Source organism: Leptonotus elevatus, chromosome 2 (assembly GCF_054856555.1).
Source record: "Leptonotus elevatus isolate MCC_2025b chromosome 2, RoL_Lele_1.0, whole genome shotgun sequence".
Taxonomy (NCBI): domain Eukaryota; kingdom Metazoa; phylum Chordata; class Actinopteri; order Syngnathiformes; family Syngnathidae; genus Leptonotus; species Leptonotus elevatus.
In genome coordinates, this window is record NC_141240.1 from 10044784 (window position 1) to 10068496 (window position 23713).

Here is a 23713-nt window from a genome sequence, read left to right on the forward strand (position 1 = left end):
AGATGGGAAGTAACAAAGTACAAACACTCATGTAACGAAGTATACTGCAGTAGTTCCTCCCCCCCCCAATACTTTGTGCTACTGAGTATTTATGAATTTGTTATATTTGAACAACAGTATCTGTATTTTTTACCTTTTCAAAACAGTCGTTACTTTAATTCAGGACGATTAAAATAATAGATTGGACCTGGAAGAAAAAGTAGGGTATCCCTAAGGTGACATGGAAAAACTGGCTTCCCTTATAATCTTTACGTTCCTTCATAATCCTTGCGTTTCCTCGCGGACAATTGTGCTATCAGCTATCAGGGACAGCTCATCTTGTGAATGGCTCTGTGTCAATGTTATGACATCATGATATGTTGGCTAGAAAAAAAAACGGAAACCCACAGCACTACCCACAAGGACACAGGAGAATTTCAACGTGAAAAGTGTATTCTAAATTACAATATTAACCTCTCAAGTCAGGCAAAAGACGATATGGCAAGTAGGATATAAAACAGACTTAGCACAGTTGTCTCCGTAAATGAAATGCCAACTACATGAAGCCACTAGATTGATGACAGTAACAAAACATGGTGAAAATCTATTTGTACATGAGGTGGTCTGATCTCAAGTTTGCAGAGAGCCGACAAAAGCATCAATGCAAATCTTTGAGATAAAGAAGGAATTGTCAACTTGATTTGTTTTTTCACATATTAGTCCGCCATTTTGTTTGTAGAGCAAAACTCAATTTTTATAGCCTGTAGACAAAATGACTTGAAATATCTGCAGTGTGCTTAAAACAATAAAACAATGAATTCCTTTTAATGTGAGCTTGTAAAAGGCAGAAGTGCACATTTCAGTAGGCAGTCTTTACGATTGAAATGAAAGATTAGGTACGCCAGGGAGCATACAAATGTTCTTCTGTTTATGTCCAGCATATCTTCATTTTTTTCAGCTTGTTGACATCCTGACGGAACAAAAAGCTCGGTCATATAGGGTGAACAAACTGATAGACCAGTCTGCGTGACACATCTGGCTTTCGGATGATGCCCTTCTTGTAGTACTGACGTATAGATCGACTCAGTTTGTCATAGTTCATTGCTGGACGGTTCTTCCTGATGCCCCATAGCCTGGCCACATGAGCCGAATCTTCTATTTTGAAAATCCCTATGGACAGAGGGAAGAAGTTGTCACATACAGTATAGTATGTACAGTATGTGTATAGGGCACCATGCTGTTGGTTCGCATCAACACTAGTCATGGACAGCTCAATTCCAACCAGAACTTCCGATATTAATTACTAATCTAGGCGAAAACACCCTGATGGACCGAAAGGCACACATTTTTTTCTCATCAGTCCTATGACATGAAACAGTCAAACGATGGTGGTACTGTAGCTCTTTCTGTAAAGTAATGGACTAACTGGTTGCTTGTCACTCACAAACATTCCAGACTAGCACCGCAATACTAGCACAATGTCATTATTCATAAATGGACTGATAAGTAAAAGGAGTTGTTGCTTTTGTGATTTGAAACCCTTGCTTCAGCTTAATGGCATTCCTAACCGCTGGTGTCCACCAACAGGTTTCCTCCACAATAGGCACTGACCACCTTACAGCCATAGCTCCGGTCGGTCGGCTCAACAATTAAGGCGCAGAACATGTTCCACTCAGACTCAAAAAGGAGGGGCGCAATAAGTGATAAGGGCAAGGATGCTCTGTCATCCAATCTGTTCATAACATTTATGGACAGAATTTATGGCACAGCCAAGGCTCAGAAGGGTTCCAGTTTGGTGGCCTTAGTATTGCATCACTGCAGATGACGTGGTACTGTCAGCTTCTTCAATCTGCAATCTCCAATTCTCACTGGATTGGTTCACAGCCGAATGTGAAGTAGTTGGGTTGAAAATCAGCACCTCCAAATTTGTGACCATGGTTTGCAGTTCGCAAAGGGTGGATTGCCCTCTCCACATCAGGGATGAGCTCCTGCCCCAAGCGGAGGAGTTCAAATAATACTGGGTCTTGTTCATAAGTGAGGGAAGAATGGAATGGGAGATCGACAAACGGATCGGCTGCAGCGCCGGCAATGATGCAGACTTTGTATCGGTCTGTTGTGGTGAACATAGAGCTGAGCCGAGCCGGAGGGCCACACTTTCAATTTAGCAGTCGATCTTCATTCCTACCCACATCTGTGGTCATGAGCTGCGGGCCGTGACTGAAAGAACAAGATCCCGGATACAAGGGGCTGTTTCCTCCACAGGGTGTCTGGGCTCTCCCTTAGAGATAGGGTGAAACGTTCGGTTATCCGGGAGCGTCTACGAGTTGACCTGCTACTCTCCCCGATGAGGTGTTCCAGCCACATGCCACCAGGAGGAAGCCCCGGGGACGACACAGGACATGCTGGCTAGATCAGCGTTTCTCAACCACGGTCCTCAAGTACCCCTATCCAGCCTGTTTTCCATGTCTCCCACAGCCAACACAGGTGTTTCAAACGATCAGCTAATCAGCAAGCTCTGCATGAAGCTTGATAATGATTTTGTTGATGCTTTCATTTATTTGTTTTTTCGCACATAGACAAAAAGACAATATAAAAAACTGTTGTAACATTAAAATGTGCAGGAGAGATCAGGAAACCCATATCGGGTTTATAAAAAAGATCTCACCTCATACATAATCTTCATATTCAGATTACATATTCAATACAGAAACAAAAATAAAACAGTATATATAAAATACACTTAATACACCAAGAGCATTTAAAAAAAAGGATCCTCAGCTCTGTTGGCTGCAAGAGACATGGAAAGCAGGCTGGATAGAGGTATTCGAGGACCGAAGCTGAGAAACAGTGGGCTAGACTATGTCTCACAGTTGGCCTTGGGAATGCCTCAGTATCCCTCCAGAAGAGCTGGACAATGTGGCTGGGCAGAGGAATGTATGAGCTTCCTTGCTAGAGCTATTGCCCCTGGATGAATAGATGGATTGATGGGAATAGGAGAACTTGTTTAAAACTGAACACTGTATTTCCGCAAGGAAAAAAATTAATATTTTTAAGGTTTTATCGCCAAGCACTACATTAAAAGTATGGTATTTAGTTTCAGGATAATGTATTTTCTGGGCTATAAATAATTGTGCTATCCTTACTGCAGTGTGGCTATTGTAGCTATCCAGCCAGTTAAACTCTGATACAATGACAAGGAGGCTGTGGTGTAGTGAACCTTTTGCCGTTGTTTACTAAAGATTCCAACATTACATGACAGAGTGAAAACTAACAAAAGCCAAGTTTGACTGTTTTAACATTAAGCTCAGCTTCATATAAAGTCTGATGAAATATTCTTGCACATATATGTGAATAAAAACGATCTTTTTAACCTATTTATTATCTTCCCTTTCAACTCAAAACACAACTTAATATATCAGTAATTTGACTTAATGAATTTTACTCACAACTTTGCTTCTAGCATCTTTAAGATCATCATTTAGTTTGCAAAAACTGTTTTCAACAAGTAGGATCCAGGCAGCAATCAAAATGGTTGCTAAACAGGAAGAGGTAACCAAATTACCTGAAACTGTATCAAAATAAAAGTAATCTTCGATCCATGTAAATATCGCCCTAGTGGCGACACAATAAAGATTGAATTGGAGAAATACAGACATTCAAAGGTGTTAGCTCCAAGTGTTAGGAACATTACTTTAAAAAAGTAATTAGTTATAGTTACTCATTACTTGCTTAAAAAAGTAACTGGGTTAGTAATGAATTACTTCATAATAAAAGTAAAAGGCAAAGTAACTATTTTCACGACTTTAAAAACATTTTTATATCAAACAATTTTCATTATTTTTATTTTTTTAATATATATATTTTTTTTCTTTTCTTTTTTCTTAAAGAGCTCAGTATTGTTCATTCGGTAATGTCATCATCATTGCTCTTTACTTAAAAAAATATATATATATATATTATTATTATGATGATGATGATTATATTTTTATACAAGGAATTCAAAATTACGCCCAGGCTATTTTGTGAGTATTTATGTCACACAAATGCCTCACTCCTAATAATAACTAATAATAAAACTCTAATAATAATAATAATAATAATTCATTATATTTGGAGTGGTGATGTATGTTCTACCACTGCCAGTTACTACAGCAATCAGAATAATAATACAAATAAAATAAATACTGGATAGCTGGTGATTTGTGGCACATATGTCATCTATAGGTAATTTGTAGACAGTCCTAGCCAGTCCCTCCAGGATTTCCCGGGCATTTTTTATGATTGTTAAGGCTAGAATAATCAATAATAGATACAAAAAAATTGCCAATGCTATCATGGACAAAATCACAGCCATAACTACTACTATATTTACTCCTCAGACTCATCAGCTTCCACTTGATCTCTCTGAAAAACATATAATTTTGTACACTTTCAAATATGAGCGTATGGTGATATATCTTCAGTTTATAATTCTACACATATAAAGACGTGTTTAATGAATGAGAAAACTGCCCAACTCTAGATTTAACATGCATCATTCACATACAAATGTCACTCCATCGCCTCCATGAGTGTGAGCATATTTCTTTCAATACTTTTCACATGTTTACCACTCGTGAAATAAGAGAAATACAATTGTTGGCGCTATTAATTACACTAGGCGAGCGTGTCGCTATGACTTACCAGTATCTTTATAGCTGTGCTTGTGGAGTCGCAATATGGCTCTTGGTGGAACATGATTGTCAACAAATCGCTCTTCATGGCGGCCGTTTTTCGACAAATCTCAACTGTTATTTTTTATTTGTTGTCAAGTTGTCAAACCAGTTCCAGTAAAGGACGTGGCCTCTTTGCTAAAATGCTAAAATATGCTAAGCCTTAAGGTCCAGAAGTAAGAAGGACGACACGGCCGTCACGTCGTGACACGCTTCCTGCGGCACCTCTAAAATAAAAGTCACTCAACATTTCAGCTGTCAAGACACTTTTATTGTGACGAGGTCCGACAACAATAGTGCCTCTAACTGTGCGCAAAGTATATTTTCAGAGCTCGTCACCGCACAATGTCTTGTAAGATTACTTCGAGCCTTGAATCTAATAAATAAATTGTAACGCAACGCATTTCTCATACAATAACGATAACAGCGTTTCAAATATGGGGAGAATAATTTGTTAGATTAGTCCGTTTATGAAAAAAACAAAACTGAGTTATTCCCAACACTGGTGAGCTCACTCAAACCAGACCAGCTCTTCATCAAACATAATTTACAATGACTTGACAATATCAACTTTTTTCCCTGTCCCAATGGTTTGGCATTTTCCCAAAGTAAACAGCTAATTGGAATACTGGATGCCAGTTCTCTTTTTCTTACCTTTTTCTTTGTTGATCCAGCGAATACAGCGGCTGTAGTTGTGTGGCTTGAGGAGCAGCTCCCGAAGGAACTGCCACAAGTGGATGGGCTGGCTGGGGCAGCTACACCAAGAATTGTCATTTGCTAAAAAATTAAAATTAAATATTTAATAAATAAAAAGTAGAAGTAGAGCCTCGGGCATTGTATCCATAGCATTGTCCTTATACAACCCCTGGCAAAACGTATGAAATAACCAGTCTCGGAGGATGGGTTTAATTTGTTTAATTTTGTTGAGGGTAAAAACAGCAGATCACAAACGTGAAAAAAAAACAACTAAAGTCACTTCAAATGGCAACATTCTGTCTTTAAAAGAAGAAAAAATGGGGTAGTCCGTAATAGTTTGCTATTTGTTTAGACCAAGTAGAGGGGAAAAATTATTGAATCAGTCAAGTCTCAGGGAAAAATGATGGAATTATGACAACAAAAATATCAACAAAAGAACACTTCAACAACACATCATGAGTATTTTGAAGCACTATCTCTGGCTTTTATAATAGCTTGCAGTCTAAATGGCATAGACCTAATGAGTGATGAACAGCACTCTTTATCAATCTGGCTCCAACGTTCTCTGATTGCTTTTGCTTTGTCATGGACTATTTTCAGCAAATATCTCTAAAGATTTTCAACTGAAATGAGATTCGGACTATTTGTATGACATTGACCTTATGTGTTTTTCTTTTAGGAATGTTTTCATAGTTTTTGCTCAATAGCTAGATGTATGATCATCTTGACAAATGATTTCATCATCCCCAAAACATCCACTGACTGAAAGACTGACTACATTATTAGTGTGGTGAGTGACATGAATATAATTTCTTTTATTGACAATAGAAAGTTAAAGGCGGAAATTACATCAATTTGACATCCATGCGTCAGGGAGATCGGAATAAGTATGGGGGAGTAACTTTATGCCCACTCACACATGTAAACGGGTAATCCCGAAAGTTTCAGAAAGTGGAATTTTGACCTTAACCTGAATATTGACTGCATGTAAACGTAGTGACTTTTAGGAATAGAAATTTACAGGGTGAATATTTTGTCCTCAGAATTGAGTGATTCTATAATTTCATCCCTCTAGTTGGTCTAAACTAGTAACTGTTGCTGACTACAATATTTTGTTCTTGATTTCTTTTCACATTTTAAGCCAAAAAGTTGTCATTGCACATGACTTCAGTTTTTGTGCCATGTGTGTAATGTGCTTTTTTTCCTACAATTTTAAACAACTGAATAAACATCCTCTGAGATTGGTGATTCCATAATGTTTGCTCGGGGTTGTAGAGCAATCATTGTTGTCGATCGCTGCCGAAATTTGTAAAAGTGTTCGAGACTTACCTGACTTAAAGTCTTCTGGTTGGCACTGGTCCTTCATTGCTGCAGCTAATAGAAACAAACACAAAATTGAATCCAATAGCATTTTCCAACACACACCCAACACATTTCTCTGCACTGCATTTGCCTCCTCCCAGCTGATACAATTCTTACCAGATCTCCAGATGTCGAGATGAGCATATAGCATTTCTCCAAACTGCGAGGAGCGTTCTCTGAAGTCAGCCTCTGACATGGAGCACAAGTCTCTTCCACTGAGCTCCTTGAAGAGCATGCTCATCTGTGGCAGTCGGTACAAGTGCTCCGTCCACAGCAGCCACTTGTAAACGTGCGTGCAGTTCCAACCTAGTGGGTCTGTGGAGGAAAATTCAAACAAGAATTGAATATTAACAAAAATTACTCAGACTATTGTTTTATTGTCATCATAAATAGTTACAGCCTAATGAACGCAGAACATAAAATTTTTGAATGGCTACTGCCATCTGTGGCCGAAAAATGAAACTGCATGTTCCCTTCTTTTTTATGTGTTTGTTTGCTTTTTGAAACTTTTATTGAGACAAGAACATTTCTTACATAGTTTCTTGACAAAAATCTCAGTTCATTTTAAAGATAAGTGGAAAAAAACAAAACAAATACAATACTGAATGTTCCCTTCTTGCAGTACACAAATGCGCACAAATTGGAACCCGAATTCAGTCTGAAATCTATTGGCCAGAAGATTACAGGAGTTCCCATATGAACAGCTATGGTGTTAAACTACTAATGTTTTAATCAGATTAATCACGTCTTCGAATTTTAATATGTCTTTTTAATCAAAAAATGTTTTGCCTGCCAAATTTAAAGAGCACCTGTTATGTGTTAATTATTTCGACATTTAATGTTATGAGGATATCTTCAACATTTTTTGATCTACTGCACACACTCATCCTCCTCTTGTTCTAATCAGTTGTGAATGTCATTCTGCAAATATGTATTAAATGCTTTGCTTTAATGCATGTTGTTATGTTTATTGCTCAAACACAACCTGTGCTACCTTGAACGTAACCATCCGATGTCAGCTCAAGGATCATCTGCTGTCAAAATTCATATGAATAATTAATTAAATTAGATTAATCTGCATTAATACATGATTAATGTGATATTTTCTGTTATTAATTAATTAGTTAACGCTTTGACAGCACTACTACTAATTAAAAAATGCTTTTGTCATAAATGGTCAAATAAAAAGGTTATTGTAAAGATATTTTTGGGCAAATTGTTACAAAGTGTAGCTTTAACCTTGGACACATTTTTTAGAAAAGTGGTGAAAAAACAGAGGAAATCCATGAAAGTAAGGTGAGAAAACGCAAATTCCACACACACACTCAAACAGTTGGGTCAAAAGTTTTGGATCAAAAATGGACCGATCCACTTTATGGGTCAATTTGACCCAACTTTCTGGGTTGTTTGATACAAAATTACCCTTTTTTTTACCCTAGCAAAGGATCTGACCAATATTTATGAGTTGTTTTACATTAAAAGACCCATTTCTTGACTCAAAGTTGTGTCAAATTGACCCAAGTAGGGGCTTGGTCCATTTTTAACCCAATATTTGGGTTATTTTTGACCTAACTATTTTTTAGAGTGCAGGAAGACTTGAATCTAAGTGGCAATGACTACAGTCCTTATCTGTGAAAATGCAGAAATATGATTTGTATGGCTGCTCGTTATTTTTTGGTACTGTATGTGCAAGCAATCAGCGTCACGATGAAAGATTTTGAAGGCTGTCAGTTAAATAGGAGCTACGAGGATCGTCTGTTTGCACAAGGCGTGCAGGTCCCCAGAGGCTCATCAGGTGTGTGCGCATATTGATAGCAAGAGTGCAGTGTTTGAAGTTCAACCAATAGCTATTATAATAATAATTGTACCTGGCGCAATGTTGAGCAGCTTGCAAGCTTTGTTAACATCACTCAGCACTTCTCCCACCACCATGGACTGGACCTGCTCCAGACAGTATTCCTCTGCTTCGCCCTGGACTTCAATGAGAGGGATCTGAGCCGGGCTGAGTATGGGTGGGCTTGGCTCTGGACTTCCCAGACCATGAGCAGGAAGAGCAGCAGCCGCGCCAATCCTCAGTTCTCCACTTGCTAACCCAACATAACCAGTAGGGTACACTCCAGGCCAGCCAAGCTCTGGGAGGCCCAACAAACTGCGGGAAGGTTTGATGTCATCTGTCCCCTCCATCCAGCAAATCCTATCCTTGTCAGATGGGGGACTTGTGCAGAGAGATGAGCGTCCTGTGGAGTCAATGTGATCATGACCTGAACTCCCCATCCTCAACTTTATGCAAGGCTGCAAAAGAAAAGAATGGAGGTTTATTATATTTCTCAAACCAAACCAACGCTGACATGAGGATTTTTTAAAAATTATTTTTTAGAAGAAAACAAGGTACAATTGTGTTTTTAGTTGGGAGTGTGAATGGCAATGAGCATGACTTAAAATATTGGATGCACCACTGACTGCTGTTCCAAAGTTGAGGTGCAGTGAAAACTCACTCTTCTAGATATTCCTTCCTGCAAAATAAACAATCTCTCTGTCGTTCTCTGTCTATGTGGGTTTGTGAGCAGAGAGAGAGAGCAAGAAGGTGTGAGTGAGTGTACACACCAAACTATACAGCGTATCGTATTCCCCAAAAAATTACTACCAAAGCATCAACTTTCTAAACAAGGTGCATAGAATCAGCAGTATGCCACAGACCTGCTCGAAACATGTCGCATTACACCTGTGCAACATCTGTGTAGTGTCAGTTGCGGAATGGTATAAAATTGGAATTAAAATGTACAAAACAGCCGAATGGCAATTGCACAAAATATAAACTAGTAGCCAAGAAGTAACTTCGTTTAAAAAAGGTTGGTGACCTGACCTAGAAAATAACATGCAGATGTGAAATAACAGTGAAAGAATAATATAAAAAGCAAATAAGATAAATTTGTGATAATTCCATTAAGGGCTTCTGTATTGTCTTATTTATGAATGTAATGAAATGTATTACATTTCAAAATATAGTATAGCACATGATTTATTTTTTTCTACAATGCAATTTGTCTCAACTCGGTTTTGCACAGCAACATATTTGACATTGTATGTACAACAACTGTATTACGTAACAGTGTTATTTTAGTTGTATTGGGAATTTCTTACCTTATCTGTCAGTCCAAAGTGGGTGCCAATGGAGACCTGGTGCATCTGCTCCCCTGTCCTTCCCTAAAATGGTTTTGCGCTCGTCCGGAGCTCCCAAACTCACTTGCCTCAAGGAAAAAAATTAGCTGTATGTCAAACAGGTTGTTGGTTTCGAGCTGTTTTGTTTCAGTCCACTACGACCACTGAGACACCTTGTTTGATACCTGGCCCTCAGGAGAAAGCTGGCTGAACATCTCAGTTTATGGGAAAACGGTGCGTGTGACTCAACGAGGGAGGGGCATATTTGGTCAAAACTGATGCAGTTATTATTTCTGAAGAGGTACTGAAGTAGACAAACGTTCCTGACTGTTAAGTAAGTCGTAAATTGTTAAGGATTATTAAAAAAAGACACACAGCTCAAAGTATAAAACAAACAAAATATTATTGTAACTTCATGAATTAACTGTGTGAGAGGTATAATTGTAGCCTAGTTTGGTATCAACAATTCATTTTCTGCATGTGGTAAACTCAAAGGACATTGACAAATTACACAGAACTACGAATAAGTTGATATGGCGGGGACACTTAAGGCTCATTCACTCATTCATTCTTCAAACTGCTTATCCTCACTAGGATCTCATCATTTGAAATATTGTTGATTAATTATGTTGACAAAAATGTATCTCATACTGTTAGAAGAACAGGAAAGTAAACCTAAACCTATAGTGACGAGTTGTTTTCAAAAGTTGAGAAGTCAAACAACAAAGATGAGCAAGTAGTGCAGGAGCACGGAAGAACATTGTGTCAATGTTTGCTTCAACTAAACAGTGTTGAATTATTCTAAATAGCTGCTTAAACTACTTGTTTTTTGCTTTAACCAGGTTTGCAGATAAAAAGAAATTGAGATCTAGTAGCCTCCACATCTCTCATGCTCCTCAGACTAATTTGCATGCAACATTCCAGCAGAACGAGCAGCAAGCGGGTTTTTTTTCCAGGTAGTTTAGGGTTCTGTTGGACAGAAGCCGTTGAAAGGAGCCACATGCAGACCAGTACGCCTTCAGGCAAACATGTAACCTGACTCCTCCTTCCAATAAATTAGAGGGGAAAAGAGATCTGATAACAACTTCAGGTTGTCCTGAAAACTTTCTCTCAATAACGCTTTTCCAAACGTTTCATAGCAATGCAACAATGCATCTCTTGCTTGTTTAAAACAAGACAGAGATGGCTTGTAGACCAAGTCACAATAACTCTCCCCATTTACATACATTATGACCACCATTATGTGTAATAAAATCTTTACTCCCTTTGAAAACCTGCAAATTAACTGCCACCTTCCTCCACAATAACAGCTTAGACAGGGCTTTTCAAAAGGACGCAAGGCATTTAAATTTGGATCACAAGACTAATGTGATGCCTTGGACCAAAAGCCTTCATTAACTGATACAAAATGTACTGTATTTGAGACAAAAAAAAACCTCTTCAATTTTCAGTGATAATTTATTCATACAAACATTCATCAAACTTACAAGAGAAAAAGCTTTGAACACTCTCTCATTCACAAACATGCTGCTGTATGATTCATCGTTGGAAACTTCAAAGATACACACACATTGGACTTGACCGAGTCATTACCAAGAGCAACTACAAGTGTTGCTCTTTGACCTCTTGCAGGATTTTGTTTTTTTTGTCTTTGTGGCATGCTTCGGTGTTAGCTGGTATGGTCAAAGTTCACCCTTGTTTGGGGTTTACCGTTACAGCTGCATTGAATATGTTCACCAGTCAAAGTACTCTTAAAAATGGCTATAACTGACACTCAGAGTCAGAGTCAATTAGCCCTTGAGAACTCAACTGTTGGAAGAAACACACACACATGAGCCTTAGGAGGTCTCGTTACTCAGTGCATAGATTATCCAGTCCAGTGCTACTAAATATACAGCAAAAAAAGAAAAGAAAAAGAAGACCACCAATGTGTCAGTTCTAAGTCACTAAAGGATTTTTGATGTTTTCATCCACAAAGAAAACCAAAAAGCAGAATAGTATTCAACACAAACACAACTGTATAATCTTTGGGCTAATTTTGCCAAATGTTTTTCCTTCCCTACAATTATTAAAAACATTCAAATTGAAAGATTGTGTGCAAGCGCTTGACAGTGAAACGAGCATGAAAACCGGTTTGATTTTTATAAACTGCAGACCAGTGATCTAATGGATTAATTGGTTCCATTACTGGGGAATTATAACAAATAATGCAATATGTTTGCTAATAGTGGAGAAATGACTAGGATAGTGTTGACTTTAACATGATACATGTTCAAGTAAATAATATGGGTTGCTTTAAAGGCAGCACGGTGAAGCGCGTGTTTAGTCGTTAGCATCTCTACCTCACAGTCCAAGGTTGTGGGTTGGAATTTTAGCTTTCCTGTGTGGAGGTTGCATCTTCTCCACATAAATGTGTGGCTTTTCCCCACATTCCAAAAATATGCATGAGGTTAACTGATTGTTCCAGAAGACAATGGATGGTTGTGTCCAAAGAGAGAGATTTGGGTTCAATCATGCCACACCAGGGTTTTCGCAGTTTAGTTCTGACACAGTCCTCTCCGACGGTCAGGCTTGCCCCCAGCGTTTTCCCTCCCCACTCCCCAAATAATATTTTTGAATTTGTGCGCACTAAGCCCCCCCCCACCAATAAATGATGGATGGATGGATGTTTTTCGCCACACCCACTTCGACGAACATGAGATATGCATCAGGCATGTAATTTGTCGTCATCAACCTCCCACCCCCAAAGATTATCCTGGGCAGAACTTTGTCCATCCGTCCCCAACCACCGGCTTAGCAAGTTTTCTGGGAGAAACCCTGACAAGCATCAAAAGTGTAAATTATACCTTACATAAATGTATTTGTAGATGTAATTCAAACATAGATGAATAACCCAAATATGGGCATTCCAATTAAAGGATCACAAAATAGTCCTGTATGACTGTGAATAAATGAATCATTGAAGCTGCCCTGTACAGTCTGTGAGTGAACATGACAACCCCGAGTGGAGGATCATTGTAGTGCATTTTATTTCAGTGACTATTGCTTCAATTCAATGGATGACTTGTTTGTGTGTGTTTGTGTGTAGGGGCATATAAGTGCACTACCTGACTTGAGCTTTTCATATTTTGTGGAGGATTACTCCGTGTTACAAAAATAAGACATGCTTTTTCTGTAATGACCACATCATTTATCTTTGTTAAAGGGAAACTTTCCAGAAACTCAATCAATCAATCAATCAATCAATGCATTGGGCAGTCAGCGCAGAAACTGGAGAATAAATTGGCAAAATAAATGGCTTTTCCTCCAAAGTTTCTCTTTCAACTTGTACACACACTCACAAGAATAAACACACAATTTGACAAATGCACGCAACTTTGCACTCTGACAACTACGACGTATGAAAAAAAAAAAGTTATCACTCAAAAGATTAATTGCGCTACTTTAACTTAGCATTCACGTGACCATACAGTGGCTGTGGGATGTTGGTGGATCCAACTTCAGAGACCTCTGCTGCCCAAGAGTGCCGCTGCAGGGTACAGCCGTTTTGCATAAAAATGATTACCAACTTTCCTGCAGCAACTGATAAAAGCTCTTCCTTCTCTTATCGATGTGGCAGGCTCCGGAGGCGTTTATTACTGCAGCGTCTCTAGAACAAGTCCCAAGATTTACAAGTGACCAAAAGGGGAAGGCTCCTGTAAACCCTGTAAGGAGGAAGAACAGTTAGGAAATATTAAGAGTACAGGGCAATGATTTTGTCTAAAAAAACATCCAGACTTTCAATCTTGAGGCAACATAATGCCACAAAGCTGCCGAGTAAGTAGTGGAGGTATACAACACCTGTTAGAGAGCTGAAGTCTCCAATAGAGTTAAAAGTCTCATAGTATGAAAATGCACTTTAGTGGGGTTTTCTATCAATAAAATGCATCCCCGGCCTGTCTACAATCCAACCAGGTATGAAAAAAGTCAGTCCGCGACTTCTTTAGCTTTCTCCTCCTCTCTAAAATGTGTGCTTCAAACGGGCAGATTAAACTTCCGTGACTTGGTGACATCAACAAGACACGGAAGTGCACTCGCCCCCGCCCCCTCGGGTTAATGGCACCGCCTCCGGCAAAGGTTTGTCACGCCCACAGAAATTTGAGAAGATGGCTGGCGCTTGTTTTTTTTTGTTTTTTTTGCTGCTCACATACGCTTGAGAACAATGGGGGAACAATGATCAGGAATAAGTGGTTGTTTCCTTCATCAGACTTTGAGAAGACAATGGATACATTTTATTTTGAAGGACTTGTACCGACAGCATTTCTTGAAGGACTGTTTTGTTAATGAAAGCCTGTTCAGAGCTGGATTTGCACCTCGTTTAAACATCAGTCCTAACGGAGTGACACGACTGCAAACGTGAAAGATGCACGTTTAATATTTTATTTGGATTTAGCCTTCCTTCCTATCCTTTCAATTAGAGATGTGCCATATCATACTTTATACCATATTACTGGTGTAGTTTTAGTACCTTAAGTAGTAGCTACATTTGTTGTGTGGAAGTTGTTTGGTTACAAGAGGTTAAATATGATAAAGCAGACGGTGGTTGGATAATACTGAAGCGGTTGCGTATTGTTTGGCCAAGATACAATCCGCGGTGGTTATTTTGCCGTGACTTTGTGATGCTAACCGGACGCTATGTGGTCTCGACGAGACAACTTGCAGGTTGCGACCGCGCAGTGGCCTAAATGTACACATTTCTGTTATTCATAACCGCTTGTAAATGTCTACAAGCATTCACGGTAAATCAGAGACATTCACAGCAAAATAACGCTCGCAGGACAGTTGCCGGTTACAGCAAAATAACCACTGCTTAAACAATTGCTAACTAACGCTACAACATATTCTCCGTAGTAAGGTTATGCTACTTTTCCACATATTAAAATAGTTCTCAAATGTGTAAAAGACATGTCTGTCTGGCTCAAATTGGTACGGCTGTACCACACTGCTCCTGCTAGCCATGGCCGAGTCGTTTCCATTCAGAACATTAGCAAATTGGCTACTGAAGCCAAAATCCCAGCACCTTCGAGAGAGAAGGGTATGGCCGAGGCGTGGCGTGGTGCATCTATTTACATAAGTGACACGCCCCTAAAACAGACTGTTTTAAAAAGAGCGTTTTTTGTGTGTGGGTGATTTAGGGAAAGCAAAAATATTAGATACAAAGTCAATTTTGACGAATGCATGTCATAGGCATGTTAAAAAAAAAAAAACATATTTAAGAACTATTTTATTATGTTGAATACTATGAGACCTTTTATAATAGATTTGTTCTCAAGCAATTCCCAATACTTTAAATTGGTTAATAATTGGTAAGGATAACAGAAAATATTAAATTGACCATATTCGGACATGCAGCATTTCTGCCAGACAGCGACAATATTTATCTTCTCTGTGGTTGAATGTTACAGTGGTGTATGTAGAACAGCACAAAAGCTGTCTGACTGTGCCAATCACATGAGGTGTTGGCCCCATGACACCTTACCTGGTTATAAGTGACTATTGACAGATTGCTTTGTAGGCTGTTTGCTACCAAGTCCACAGAGTTGTGTGAAAGTTCATTCTGGTCTTGCTGCAACTGGTTCGGGCTTCCCTGCCAGTGTTCCTCTGAAACTTTATGGTTGTTGTCATGGTGGAGGCTGGTGTTGCTGTTGGGCCATTTGCTTCTTTCTGGTGAGGCGAAGGGGTTGTAATTTTCCTCTACGTTGCGATGAGGTTGCGTGTTGAACTCTGCCTGGAAGGATGAAAGCTGCTGTGTGACACCGAGAAGGCCACCAACCTCCACGCTCAGGATCACCCAAATAATATCTGTCAAAAAACAAACAGGTGGGCTACAGAACGGAACTATTATGTAAGACGGGAGGACTATATTTTTGGTAGTGAGTTCAGTAAATGATTCACAATGCCATCAAAACCCTGAGTAGAAAACTTTTAATTATTATGAGATTAGCTAAATAATATTAGAATGGTTAACTTGTGCGTATATCCGTATGTCATGATGAAACTTGAATTGCACATAATAGCTTTGGATCCAAGGTACCTTGTGGCTATAGCTGTAATAGTACTTCTAAAATATCTCAAAACGACTGCTAATGGAAAACTTCTTTAAAATTTGTTTTAGGATTTTAAAATAAGGCAAAGAAGTACCAATGGCTTTGTATTTTGTTTGTTTAGATACACGTACCTCCAAAGTAAAGTCCTGTTGCTGTACACATTCTCCACTGGCCCTGGTACATACCAGGAGACACTGGGCTCTGCATGGGCACACTCACGTCCGTCATTTCCTGAGGGGCTAGAGACCGCACCGTCACCATGTTTACATGACCAAACTGATCTCCGCCAACATACTTCAGGCAAATCCCAGGAGGCCAACACTCTGCACCTACAAGACAGGCAGACATGAATGCAGCGCTATTTAAGTAGTCTTCATGGCAATTAATGTGAGACGTAACTCTGCCGCCACCACAAGAACGATTTCCTATAAACAGCAGCCAAATGTACAATACCCGACCAGGATTCTACCTTTAGCCACAATGCAAGTGGGACTCTAGTTAATGTGAGCCATTTTAAACTAAAAAGATCAACCTTTCTGTAGCTGAAGTTTCGCCCTCCTTTGCTACCGTCAACATGAGGTGCGTTAGGAAATTCACTGATGCCTTAACACCACTGAGAGTGCGTGTGTGTTCAGAGAGGCAGAGCGCGCTGCCCTCCCATTCATTCATTTCTAAACGGAGCCCATGTTGAACTTTTTCCATCAGTACTGCCTGACACACGAGGCTTGTTTTTTGGGGCACCCTGAATAACCGAACGGCAAATTTGAACAACGCTCTGAATCTCCGAATGGGCGGTTAGGAAATGGGGATTATATATTTTATAAGCTCAACTCTCATCTGTGACTGTGAAAAACATAAATTGTGGAAAACTGCTAGAGAGATATACTTTAGTAGGAATTTTCTATTTCTTTTTTCTACATTCCTATCATAGTTACGAATGCTAAAATGCGATTCCAAATATAGCCTTTACAAGAGGAAATGGTTTTATAATAAGCGAAGTGCGCATTATGTTTGCGCAAGCGTGAAAATCAAGTTTAAAAAAAAACTTGCTACCAAACAAAGCCGTCATTTAAATGGCGCTGAATGGAGTGCTGAAAGTGTTTGCGTAACTGCACACCTCAAAGCTTGAAAGAATTGTTTAAACGACTTTCAGCCTTAAGTGACAAAACAACAGGTGCCATTCTTAACTGTCCTAATGGAGTTAAGTGACAAAAAAAAAAAATTACCATTGCAAAGCTCAAGAAGACAGGAATGTACGCTTCCCAATTTCCAGAGAGAAAAGAAAGATCCAAACGGACATATAAGAGGCTAAAATTTATTTTTTTAAAACACATTTATTTGGTCAATATCCTGAAAGCGAGGGAACAGACAGAAGCATCACGAAGCTTGCTAGCGGACATACGAAATGGAGTGATAGTCATTTAAGAACCTTCCTCTAGCCCCAATTGACCCCTTCAGTGAAGAAAGCTCCTACCCGTCTTGATCGCATCCCGGTGTTGTGTCCTCGGTCCAACTCCCGGTAGAGTGCACACATTCAGTCAAATAATAAGCACTTAAATAGGCTTAATTGTCGTGTCCCGGCAGAGGGCAGTCAGTAACGACATGCTATTCATGTTTAAAATAGATTCAATAAAAAACATTAACTTTCCAACGGTTGAAATGGTCCAAATCAGCGCTTCCCCCCGGTAGACTCCATTAGTTTTCAATGACATGTTGGTAGCAGGCTACCAGCCGGCCTACCCATAATGCACCGCGCTGCCGAGATGCACACTTTGCAACTTAATTCTATTTAATTGATTCCCTGCAGAAGAAAAAAATGGGTGTAAAAGTGCAAACTACTCCATAGCTGTGCCACTGTATAGCACACAAAATTCCAACCTGTTATTAATACAACTACAAGTATAACCTGTGTTTTGCACCCACAAAAATATAGTATAAGTGGTGGACTGACAAATGACTGCTGGGCTCTACCTGTGTTCTGTATCCTCCAGGTCTTGGTGAAACGTGTGTCAGGTGGAACTGATTCACCTTCACCAATAGTCACATCTTTCACAAGGGACATGCATGGCGCACTGATATTAGGACTCTCAAAGTCATAGTAGGCTCCAATGGCTGCTTGTAAATTCCTGAAACAGAAAGGAAACATCCAAGTGGTAGTCAAACAACGTTTATAAGCTGGCACTATTGTTTTTCATATGAATTTAATAGCTATTGGTTTCAAAGCCTTGCAGAAGCCGACAGCTTTTGTTGTCAGAAGCGAACATTACAATGTCGTTAATTCGGTGATGACCGGGAAAATGCATGATCTTTGACACATTAAATGACAAAAAATATATATACTGTAACACCATGAATAGAGCATAAATAGTTAGTTTTAATTGGCATGCTGTAGTTTTGCATGAAGCAAAGATTGACTCGGGTTATTGTTGCTAAATATTTTATTATGCATATGAAGCTTGTCTGGAAACAAGGAGTAGCTAACAAAACATGTATTTTTTAAATAATAATTTTAAAGAAGACAAACATTTTTAAATATAATTTTTTTAAAAGACCAAAAAAATTTTCAAATCAAAGGAAAGCAAATCATCAGCATGCATGTGTAGATAGAGACGAATGTAGCTTTCTAAAATTCCAGGAAGTGATTTTATCATCAGCCTTCTTCAGTCCATGAGGGTTGAATGAATACAAGCGCGCCCACTACAGACGTCCCACAGCAATGAACAACTACAGCAATGTAAGCACGCTTGGCGCAGTGGCATGCAAAGGAGGACTGAGGAGGCAACGACCACGGGCATCCAATTGAGGGGGCGTCCAAACGAGGGTTGTCGGCCATTCAAGCCAATCGTGAAATAGGTTCACGAGTCACATACACATTTTTTGGATGGAAATACACCATCCACAACAAGTTATCACAATTTATTATTTTGTGCGTAAAAGCTTGTGTGCATTTTTGATTGACTATTGAAAGCCCCAGATTAGTGATGCACTGAATATTCGGCCACCGACAATTTTCGGCTGAAAATTGCTATTTTTGCCATTTTCGGCATTCGAACGAAATAAAATTAAAGCCGAAAGAATATGGCCGAAATAGGATGTTGTGGTGATCCAAGCAAAAAAACCACTGCAAAAGCAAGCGTCTGTTTGAATTAAACAGCGAACGCTGAGACGAGTGTCTGCCTTTTCTTCTCGCTGGCTTTTCACTGTGTGAGTTTGCACCGGTCGGTCACAGCATCTCCCGGGGTCATTGCGCACACCGGAGGAGGGGGGCGTTGCTTAGTGTACAACAATTAAGAGCGCTGAAAAATGACAGAACTGCCGTGTACTGCAATACAGGTGAGCCACTCTCTCCCGCAGCGCCTTCCTTTTCTTTTCTTTTTTATAAGAGCCTCTTGAACGCTTCCACTTTTTCACCGGCATCCCGGTGGCCGTGCTAAATACTTTAGCTAATGCTAGCACTATTGTTATCAACAGTTTTAAACACGGAAACACTTAGCGCTATCTCCGGGTGGCGACAGACCTGTACAGGACGCTGTGTGTGACTTTGCAGTCCGTTGATTTTAAAACGTCAGACAGCGACCTGCAAAATAGCACTAGCGAGACAGTTGCCGGGCACAGTAAAATATCCAATCATATAATGCAACTTTAAACTTCTTTGTGTGAGCTTTTTGCCTTTCTTTAAAAGTATAGAAAAAGTATAAAAAGGATCTATTTTAAATATTGCCTTGGTCCCAAAACCTTATTTATAGTGTTTTTTTAATATATTTTTTATGCTAGAGCATACAGACGGCTTTGATGCAGCCTCTGACCTAAAGAGGATGCCTAAAGCAATGGTAGTTATAACAAAAACGACCAGCAGGTAGCAGCAGAGTATAAGAGATCAACCAGGGCCATTTATCAAAAAAGCTATTTTCCCCAGTGTTTTATATTTTTAATTTTTAGGTATGTGAATAATGATGAAATTTAGCTATATTCTAATGTTAATTGCTGCAAAACAGAAACAGAGACTCAGCTGCAGAGAACGTTTGAGGAAATGGTAGTTATTACAAAAACGGCCAGCAGGTGGCAGCATAGCAAAGGAGATAAACCAGGGCCATGTTGAAAAAAGCTCATTTACCCACAGTTCTATACAAATTTGTGAATAATGATGAAACTTAGCTATATTCTAATGCTAATTGCTGCAAAACGGAAATAGATAGAAATATACTTTTTTCCCGATGGAAGAAGGGACTCTAATCTTTCTTTTGGTAGGTTACATGTTTTTTTTTTTATAGCAATAGAACATAATATTCTGTGGGCCCTGCCAAATCAGTCAAAATCCAGTAAAACAGCCGGGGCCGAAGGGGGTTGCTTCAGTGAAAATGGCTGGGAGTGAATGAGTTAGTAACACGACACAATGTGTAAAATGGAGACAAATACACTTTGATGAAAGTGCCCCGATGGACGTGAAAATAGATGGAGCTAATGGTTAGCTTTACAGATATTTACTACAGATATTTTCTCAAGTAGCGCTTAGCGCCAAGCACCTGTTGGTGCAATCCGATATATACTCACAGGTACGCATACGCAATAATATTTACTAGGGGTGTTCCAAAAAATTGATTCTCATTTAGTACGATTTCAGAATCGATTTTAAATGTCCCAAAATCGATTTTATTAAAATTATTTTATACTGTCTTCCCTTTGTTTGTGTGTGCCTTTATTGGGAGCGCTGTTCATGTTGTACACGAGTTGGCCACTGAGGGGCAGTGTGGTTCCACGCGGTCTGATACACTGTTAAGTTGTAGCCACATTAGAGAGTAGAAGGAAAAAGTCCCGATCAAGTTATTCCAATAAAAGTTGTTTTTTTGCAGCGTGGAGCCGTTCTTTTAAGTGATAAAAGTGCCGTGAGTAGCGCACTAGGTAGCATTAGCAAGTCAGATTGGAGTAGATCATTACGATTCCTTGAAAATCTATAAATTTAAACAAAAATCATTGTCAATCAAATCCTTTTGAAATAAAAATCGTTCATAATCTAAAATCAATTCTTAATCGAACCGCGCACCCAAAAATCGGAATTTAATCGAATCGTGAGACATTCAAAGATTCCCACCCCTAATATTTACCCTCCTGGTTACTTTCTTCCTAAAGTTTGGGGTGTCTGAATTTTGTAAACTACTTTTTTTCCCTCTGCTTTGCTTCTGAATGTTGTTAATGTTAACTGCTGTGTTTGTTGCTTTCCTTGTGTAAAGCACATTGAGTTGCCTTGTGTATGAAATGTGCTATAGAAATATTAACTTGCCTTGCCTATCTTTTAGGTACTGCCTTTTAGCAGTGCATGCAGAAAGGCAGGTCAGTTTGTGGGCTTTCCCGACTCGTCAACCTCGTACTCAAAGTACTTCCATACAGCACTTTTATATTCTAGACGTTTATTTTTTTACATGTGAGCTGTTGCCATTTTAGTTTGCTAAGGGTTGGTTTTGCCATTCACGTTATAAGGCCATTAGCATCTGGAAGGAGCGCATGTACAAGTGTAACGGAATGAGGCTGCGAGACTTAAAATTATCGATACTAGCTTTAGTATCAATTAATATCGAGGTATCGATTTTTTGGGACAACCTTAGTACATATTTAAAATTCACAAATGTACACAAATGAATTGTTGAAAAAAATGACATAATTACTCCAAGGCAAAAACAAATGCAGACACATAATTTAGTGTTGACTATGCAAAACTGCATTGAATTAAATTTCTAATTATTTTAAATGTAATTACGAGTAGACGGAAAGACGTTGATGTCTGTCAAATTAGTTTGTAAACGTTGAATATCCGCTTGCCATTGTTGCAGTCCACTGAATGGGCGAGTGGGTGTTCCACGTGACGCGCTCGTCATCCATAACCAGCAGATTTTATTTTTAGCAAAGTGGTTGCGAGGAGCGCTCACACGCCGTCACGTGACTTGTGCCATCTCACACCCGCATACTGGCAAGACACAGCATAGTGTTATAGTATTTGGCCCAAATGCATAGTCGATTGTACATACAGTCTAGCTTTCACGTTATGTAAACTGTAAACAAAGGCTGTCCAGTAACATTAAATGGCATTTTCAGGCTTGCGACACGATTTTCAGTTTGGCAGCCAGGTTACATAATATTAGACTCTCCAAAAGCCTTCCTGACGTGGATTAAGGGTGTGTTTCACATGATCAACGCTAAATTGGAATTTCGGGGTAAACTAACATAGGAGTTAGTTATTGTCGTCACTTTTATGAGTTGAACAGTTTCCTCGATGTCAAGTAAAATAATAGCGTCACAAGCATCGAAACAAACGAAGAAGGGACAATGATTTTATTTATTCGTTCAGCTAACTACAGCCTTAATTATAATTAAGTCACCATACCAGTATTACTATGTATCTAAATTCCTCTGTGAAAGTTGGAGTCTGCAGTTTCTCTTTCGGGTACGCTTGTAATGTATAACCATAATCATGTTAGTACCATTCGAACTAAAACTCACGCTGCACAAAAATGACTTTTTCTTCCCCAGTGATTATATCCGCGAAAGTAATGCTAGCTAGCACACGTGAAATGGCTAACTCGAAGCCCACTCAACAGGCCAGTCTAGTCCTCGAGCTCACCAGTTGGTCATGTCCAGAAAGAAGGCGCATCCGGCGGGGTTAAGCTGAAAGCCGAGGAGCCTCTGGAACTCCGAGATGAGGATATCTTTGTCTGTCGTGCCCATGCAACTAAATTTCTGCGTGAGCTCCTGGTCCACGTCCAGGTCCATACCCTCCATCGTCACTTCGCCTCCTGAAAATGAAATTAAAAAAGAAACTCCTAATACAGATGAAGGCCTCCGCTTGTCATAACAAAACTGTGAACAACAGCGCCCAGTGCGCATGTCACAATCGCAACGCTCACCTCTGACACGGCACAAGCCATGTGACTTTGAAATATACGCATCCGTCCACAAAACACGCACACAATCTTTTCTACTTTTGATACATATTTTAAAGACCAAAATCTTTGAATATGCAAACGCTAATCCCAAAACGTTAACCAAATATGCTTTTATTTTCCATCATGCTCCAGTATTTTTTTTATTGACACGTCATTTAATTGAACAATGCACACTTTGAAGGAAATAAAGCAGACAATATATATATATATATATATATATAATTTTTTTTTTTTTTGTCGGGACAGTGCATCTTAACGAACAAGACATATGGGACTCATTCATGTAAACACACTGTTCCAATTTTTGAGAATTGAGAGTTCCAGGATAATTTAATGAGGAATTATTACAGACTAGTATAGTCTTTATTCATAAAATCTACATTAACAAGTTTAATTTGGGATCATATTTACTACTGTCTTCTTCATCTCGATGGCTAATTTCATCAGTTCTATTACTCGATGCTTTTCACAACAAAATGTTTTTTCTGACATTAAGTGGCAAATTCCTTCTCTCAGAAATTGTTTGATAAGTGAAACAGACACCAGTTAGATGTATTAGACACAAAAGTATCCAATAATATGACATCATATTGCGAATGTTTGCTGCCAGCATCGTTTTACACTAATATGTGTTTACCTATACTGTCCGACAGGTAGCGCTATTGCATCTTCAGTGCGGTTTGTGCGTGCGCTGTGAGAGTGAAAGAGAGAGAGAGAGAGGGGGGGGGGGATGGAGGGAGAGAGAGAGATGGAGGAAGAGAGAGAGAGATGGAGGGAGAGAGAG

At 39.2% G+C, this 23713-nt stretch overlaps 2 protein-coding genes across 3 annotated transcripts; both read right to left on the reverse strand.

The window, feature by feature from the left end:
* Positions 1-414: 414 nt before the first annotated feature.
* LOC147178371 (SAM pointed domain-containing Ets transcription factor-like) lies at positions 415-9919 on the reverse strand. 2 transcript variants are annotated; one of them, XM_086067895.1, is made up of 6 exons: positions 9891-9919; positions 8618-9041; positions 6867-7064; positions 6717-6761; positions 5346-5468; positions 415-1149 (listed from the first exon to the last, which is right to left on the reverse strand). In XM_086067895.1, the coding sequence occupies exons 2-6, from the start codon at positions 9021-9023 to the stop codon at positions 971-973; spliced, it is 951 nt and encodes a 316-aa protein (XP_085924021.1). In that variant the 5' UTR covers positions 9024-9041; positions 9891-9919; the 3' UTR covers positions 415-970. The 2 variants fall into 2 exon arrangements, 1 of the variants encoding a protein (XP_085924021.1); XR_015094028.1 differs by lacking the exons at positions 5346-5468; positions 6717-6761; positions 6867-7064; positions 8618-9041; positions 9891-9919 and adding an exon at positions 4663-4853 and having other exon boundaries at positions 1003-1149.
* A 1428-nt stretch (positions 9920-11347) lies between these two features.
* LOC147178372 (protein ILRUN-like) lies at positions 11348-22895 on the reverse strand. The gene is made up of 5 exons (XM_086069932.1): positions 22608-22895; positions 17966-18120; positions 16126-16323; positions 15427-15749; positions 11348-13612 (listed from the first exon to the last, which is right to left on the reverse strand). The coding sequence occupies exons 1-5, from the start codon at positions 22868-22870 to the stop codon at positions 13577-13579; spliced, it is 975 nt and encodes a 324-aa protein (XP_085926058.1). The 5' UTR covers positions 22871-22895; the 3' UTR covers positions 11348-13576.
* Between the last annotated feature and the right edge of the window lie 818 nt (positions 22896-23713).